The sequence below is a fragment of the Molossus molossus genome, unplaced genomic scaffold (assembly GCF_014108415.1).
Source record: "Molossus molossus isolate mMolMol1 unplaced genomic scaffold, mMolMol1.p scaffold_m16_p_17, whole genome shotgun sequence".
Classification (NCBI taxonomy): Eukaryota; Metazoa; Chordata; class Mammalia; order Chiroptera; family Molossidae; genus Molossus; species Molossus molossus.
The window spans coordinates 8,346,533-8,352,832 of NW_023425352.1; the positions used below are offsets into that span (position 1 = coordinate 8,346,533).

At 60.6% G+C, this 6,300-nt stretch overlaps 1 protein-coding gene across 2 annotated transcripts; it reads left to right on the top strand.

The window, feature by feature from the left end:
- Positions 1–319: 319 nt before the first annotated feature.
- LOC118632461 lies at positions 320–4,701 on the top strand. 2 transcript variants are annotated; one of them, XM_036265592.1, is made up of 2 exons: positions 320–584; positions 3,170–4,701. In XM_036265592.1, exon 2 carries the CDS (start codon positions 3,223–3,225, stop codon positions 4,423–4,425), a length of 1,203 nt encoding a protein of 400 aa, XP_036121485.1. In that variant the 5' UTR covers positions 320–584; positions 3,170–3,222; the 3' UTR covers positions 4,426–4,701. The 2 variants fall into 2 exon arrangements, with proteins under 2 accessions (XP_036121485.1, XP_036121484.1); XM_036265591.1 differs by having other exon boundaries at positions 320–476.
- Positions 4,702–6,300: the final 1,599 nt, after the last annotated feature.

The following is a 6,300-nucleotide window of genomic DNA, read 5'->3' on the forward strand; positions in this document are numbered from 1 at the left end:
TCCCTGGGGACGCTGAGTGTGACTCCCACACCAATCTGGCTGGACCTGCTCCGCTCAAGCAACCTGGAGCTTCCCTGTCCCGGGTGGCCCTTCCTGTCACTGCCTCCCACTGGAGGGACCCCAGCTGCATGGCCCCCAGAGCACCCAGCTTCATCAGCAGACCGATTTCGAGAACTCCCCGGCCAGCTTGCCTCTGATTTCTGCCACAGCTGTGAGGCCCCAGCAATCTTTTCTGTGATTGTCCCACGTGACACGCTGGCCTCTTGCACAGTCCACTTCCTTCTTTTGTTTCTCTTTTTAGTTTCAGCAGAGACACGTCTAGAAAGTGTGGCTCACAAACTTCCTGTCTGGAGACAAATCTGGGGTAGAGTTGCTGGCTGCCCCGCAGACCCTCTGAGGACCGAATCCGTGGTGTCAGTGCAGCCACCTGAGAGCCTGTGACATTTCGACACTTGGTGCCAGACTGCCCCTGACCGGTGAGATGACCTCTTGTCAGTGGGATTCCTGTGTGCAGGGCTGCAGGTTGCTTTGTCCTGGAGGGCGGGACCTGAGGGAGGACCCGCCGCTACCCTCTCGACTGTTGGGTGAGACAATGGGCAAAGGGAGGGCTTTCCAGCTGAGGCCCTCAGCGGCTTGCTCCCTGACCCTCACATGCCACCTCTTGGAGGAGATGCACTGAGGCAGGCGGGCTCGCTGGGCAGGGAGAGTGGGCCTGGTGGCCTCTTGCAAAGACTTCTGCTGGGCTTTGCTGGGTGGGCTAAGGGAACAAGCTCCCTCCTTATCACCAGGCCTGCAGGAGCCTTCCTCCCAGCTACCTGGTAGAGCAGGTGGGGACCAGGGACCCTGTGGAGGTGGGGACCAGGGACCCTGTGGAGGTGGGGACCAGGGACCCTGTGGAGGGGGAGACCAGGGACCCTGTGGAGGGGGAGACCAGGGACCCTGTGGAGGTGGGGACCAGGGACCCTGTGGGGGGGGACCAGGGACCCTGTGGAAGGGGGGACCAGGGACCCTGTGGAGGTGGGGACCAGGGACCCTGTGGGGGGGGACCAGGGACCCTGTGGAAGGGGGGACCAGGGACCCTGTGGAGGTGGGGACCAGGGATCCTGTGGAGGTGGGGACCAGGGACCCTGTGGAGGGGGGGGCCAGGGACCCTGTGTGGAGGGGACCAGGGACCCTGTGGAGGTGGGGACCAGGGACCCTGTGGAGGGGGGGACCAGGGACCCTGTGTGGAGGGGACCAGGGACCCTGTGGAGGGGGGGACCAGGGACCCTGTGGAGGGGGGGCCAGGGACCCTGTGTGGAGGGGACCAGGGACCCTGTGGAGGTGGGGACCAGGGACCCTGTGGAGGGGGGGACCAGGGACCCTGTGTGGAGGGGACCAGGGACCCTGTGGAGGGGTGGACCAGGGACCCTGTGGAGGGGGAGACCAGGGACCCTGTGTGGGGGGGGACCAGGGACCCTGTGGAGGGGGAGACCAAGAACCCTGTGGGGGGGGGACCAGGGACCCTGTGGAAGGGGGGACCAGGGACCCTGTGGAGGTGGGGACCAGGGACCCTGTGTGTGTGGGGACCAGGGACCCTGTGGAGGGGGGGACCAGGGACCCTGTGGAGGGGGAGACCAGGGACCCTGTGGAGGGGGAGACCAGGGACCCTGTGGGGGGGGCACCAGGGACCCTGTGGAGGTGGGGACCAGGGACCCTGTGTGGGGGGGACCAGGGACCCTGTGGAGGTGGGGACCAGGGACCCTGTGGAGGGGGAGACCAGGGACCCTGTGTGGGGGGGGACCAGGGACCCTGTGGAGGTGGGGACCAGGGACCCTGTGGAGGGGGGGGCAGGGACCCTGTGGAGGGGGGGCAGGGACTCTGGGGAGGGGGGGCAGGGACTCTGGGGAGGGGGGGACCCTGGGGAGGTGGGGACCAGGGACCCTGCGGAGGGGGGTACCAGGGACTCTGGGGAGGGGGAGACCAGGGACCCTGGGGAGGTGTGGACCAGGGACTCTGTGGAGGTGGGGACCAGGGACCCTGTGGGAGTGGGGACCAGAGACCCTGTAAAGGTGGGGACCAGGGAGCCTGTAAAGGTGGGGACCAGGGAGCCTGTGGAACTGGGGAGTGGCAGATAGGCTTCCTCCTCCTTTATTTTCCAAGCAGCTGGCTGGAGGGCATGGGGACCTTGCAGGGCTAACTGAGCATTCCTCATGACCCCACTGCCGCTGGCCGCTCACTGAAGTGGGGAAGGCTCTCAGCTGGGGACCACCAGGCAGAGTGAGGGCACAGCCTGCTTGGTGCCTACAGAGCTGGCTCTGCATCCCGGACCTCTTGCTGGGTCCACTCAGCTGCTTGTGGGCACATGAGCAAGCCCCCAGTCACGAGTCCTGGGAAGACAAGCAGACAGACCCCAACTGTGGCAGTTCAAGCTCAGCCCTCTGCTCACAAAGTCTGAGCTGCAGAATCTCTATTTGAGGGTCTTAAGCCACATAGAGAAAGTTCTTGTGTTTCTGGAAGGCGTGCGGGCTCTTCCCAGAGCAAGTGCTGCAGAGGGGGACCCGTCTCCATCCGCTCAGCCTCCTTACCCACCAGAGACAGGGCGGCTTAAGCAGCACACATCCATTGCTCTCAGTCTGGAGGCTGTGGGCCTGAGCGCTGGGTGCCCGCATGGTCGGGTTCTGGAGAAGCCAGTGTCCTGCTTCCTAGTCCTGGCTGTGTCCTCACAAGGAGGGGGCGAGGCCTCTTCTATAGGAACAATGATCCCATCACGAGGGCCCCACTCCATGATCTAATAAACTTCCAAAGGCCCAGCTCCTGCCACCATTATATCAGGGTTAGGTCTCAACATACAAATGTGCGGAGGGGACACACAAACACTCAGTCTATAGCAACCCACTCATGATGGCATGAGCCACTTGTGAAGAAATAGAAAGGACTGCAAAGTGTGGCCTCTATGTGCCCCAAGCCTTTCAAAGTCAAATGTCTTGTGGACATGATTGAAGCCCAGGTGAGGACAGCAGAGGCTGACGCCTCAGAGTTGCTTGGGGCTGGGCCAGCTGTTAGGTCATCGCAGGGGTTGTTTGTGACTTCCCAGCCGGTTGCTGCAAGCTGTGGGCCTCGTTCTCCCTGTACGATGGTTGGTCTTGTCTGTGTGCATAGTCAGTCCGTCTGTCCTGATCTCTTGCAGCCTGAGGGTGGTTTTCTCTGTGGGAGAACAGAAGCAGCTCAGGGGCAGCAACCATGGATGCCAGCTTCAAGGAGGAAGGCGAAGCCCTGGCCATCCCCCCACTGAGGGCCAGCGAGAAGTTCCACCTATTTGTCAGTTATAGCAGCGTGGACACCACGTGGACCCACGAGCTCATCGGCCGCCTGGAAGCTGACCACGCTGGGCTGAGGGTCTGCCTGCACGAGCGGGACTTCACCCCGGGCAGGAATGTCCTGGAGAACATGGCCGAGTGCATCCTTCAGAGCCAGAAGGTGCTGCTGGTGCTGAGCCAGGACTTTGTGCAGAGCAGGTGGTGCCTCCTCGAGGCTGACCTGTCGCTCTTCGGCTACTGCCTGGAGAGGAAGCCGGTCATCCCTGTGCTGCTGCGACCCTGCCAGGTCCCGCTGCACCTCAGTCACCTGACCTACCTGGAGGCCACGGACAGCCGCTTCTACAGCAAGGTGGTGCGGCTCCTGTGCACACCCAGCCACCGCATGGCGCGATCCCTGCCTGGCCCACGCCCACTCCCTTCTCTCTACAGTGGGAAGACCCTCCTGACCCTGAACTGCATCAACAGGGACAACCTGCCCTCGTGGAAGGTGGGGACCTTCAGCACCCTGAGCGTCCCAGACCCCTTGAAGGAGGTGTTGCAGGACCCCGAGGTGTACAAGCATGCTGTGGGCATCCTGAATGGGGTGCAGTCTCCCAGATCCTGCCTCCGGTACCTGGGCTGCAGGATCCCACTTGGCATCTTCCTCATTCTTCTCTTCTGTGCCTCAATCCCTGTCCTTATGATTTTCTGGACCCAGGACACAAAGCCAGGGCCACGGTTTCTGCTAATCACCACCGGTGTGTCTTTATGCCTCCTCTTCCTGGTCTTGGCAGTTAACAGCCTGTGCTGGTTCAGAAGGTTTTCTAGGAGGAAGATGCAGGAGCTGGCCCTCAGGGTGGGGGAGGCCAACCTGCTGCTGGCACCACACTCAGTGCTGATGGGCTGCGAGACCCTGAATCAGCTGTCCTTCGTGTTTGTGCAGTTGGAGGACTGCAGGCGTGCCTTCCTCGAGTTCCCCGACGGCAACACCCTGTTCCAGGAGGCCCTGCTGCGCTTTTCCTGTGCCTATGCCTGCTGCCTGGTTCAGGCACACTTTCCCCCCTATAGGGACATTGAGGGAGCCCAGGGCCACCTGGAGCCAGGCCTGTGTTTCTGCCAGTATGTCTCTGTGCAGCTGGAGAGTTAGGGGGTTTGGGGCTAAGTCCTTGTGACGGTGGGTGGGCCCCAGGGCAGTGCCTTGTGTTGAACATCCAGTGCCCCTGTGGACATGGTTATGGTGAGGCCTAGCTGGTGGGCAGCCTCTCAGCTCTGGTCTGTTGTGCCATGCAAAGTGGCCCGAGGTCCCCTGCATTGCCTGCTCTGAGGGCAGAGGTGACTACTGTCAGCGTACCAGGCCTGGTGTCCTGCTCCAGCCTGACAGGTTCAAGCTACCTGTGTGGCCCTGGCCAGTTTGGGTCTGCAGTTAGAGAGTCAGCCTGCGGACCGAAGAGTCCTGGGTTCGCTTCCCGCTAAGGGCACGTACCTCGGTTGCAGTTTGTCCCTGGCCTGGTTGGGGTCGTGTGGGTAGCAACCACTCAATGTGTCTCTCTCACATTGATGTTTCTCTCTCTCTCTCTTCCTCTCTCTCTCCCTCCTGCTCTATCTGAAGATAAATGCAAAAAAAAAAAAAAGTCCTCGGGTGTGGATAAAAAACAAACAAACAAACTACCTGTGTGGAGACCACACAGAGAAGGAGTAACCTTATGACTGGCCACCCCTTGGAGGAGACAGTCACTGCCCCTCTCTTCATGGCTGGTCAGTATCCAGAGGCCGGTGCAGAATGTAGCCCCTCCAGGCACCTTCCCCTCATTCTGGGACACGCATAGGGACTTGGACACACACACACACACACACACACACACACACGTATGCTGAGCTCCTGCCTTCAATGCCAAAAGTCTTCAGGGTACCAACCACAGCCGTACATGGCTGCACATGCGTGAGTTGTTCTTGGCATGGACACCCCATCAGACCTGCATCTGTGGCTGTTGGCTTCAGACTGGTGCAGCCTTTCTGCTCTGCCCTGGCCCGTGTTCTGAAAGGAGGACCTCAGCCTGTTTCCATTCTCTCCTTCTGGGGGATGGTGTGCAGCGGTGGTACCCCTGGGGGGTCACTGAGAACTGGTTCAGGATATTGGAGACAGCAGGGAGCAGCATCAGGCTGAGTTGGCCCTGAGCTGCATGGCCCCCATCACTCTGTGCCCCCCAGGAGAGTAAGACTCCCAGAATGTATGCCTCACACCTCTTCCCAAAGACCCCCTCAGCTCCAGTCCAAGCTCAGGCTGGAGCTCGTAGGTAAGAAGTAGTCCTGGAGCTTTGCCTTGGGCTTCAGGTTACCAACCTGCCAATGAGCAGTTGACAGGAAATGTCCTGCCAGAGGAAGTTAGGTTCACCCCGGAGAGCCTTGGGCCATGGCTAGGTGCTGTGTTGGCGAGAGTAGCTCAGTGGCTCTGTGGTTTTACTGTCTCACATCCATTGTGTTTGGCCTGTAGCACCCTAAACTGACCATTGCCCCCTCCCATCAGCACAGGCCTAGACAGTGGCTGCAGAGTCACAGACAAATGTAGGTTCCTCATACAACGTCCCAGAGACCCTGTGAGCGACCTTCCCTTGGGATTGGGCATGTGGCCTCCTGGTGTGACCCTGACATGTGACCCACAGTGTGACCTGCCCAGTCCCACAGAAACCTGCCATTCTGGGCACCATAGCATAGGCATGGAGTCACCTCGTGAACTGGCCTCCTTCTGACCCCCATCCCAAGTCCCAGGCTCCTCTTTCTTCCTGGAGCTCCTTCCCAGGCACCTGGCAGAAGACCCTGCTCTGCTGGGGACTGACTTGAGGAGCTGATGTGTCTGTCTCTGGGACAGCAGCCTTGGGGAGGGGCTGTGATGACTGACTTGAGTAGAGGTCTCTATCTCCTAGATCCTGTCCTTGTGTCCCCAGGCCTGGCCCTTAGTGAGTATTTGCCTGATGGGGAAGGGTGTTTAACATTGAAATGACCTTGAAGACGTGTGAGGGCTGCA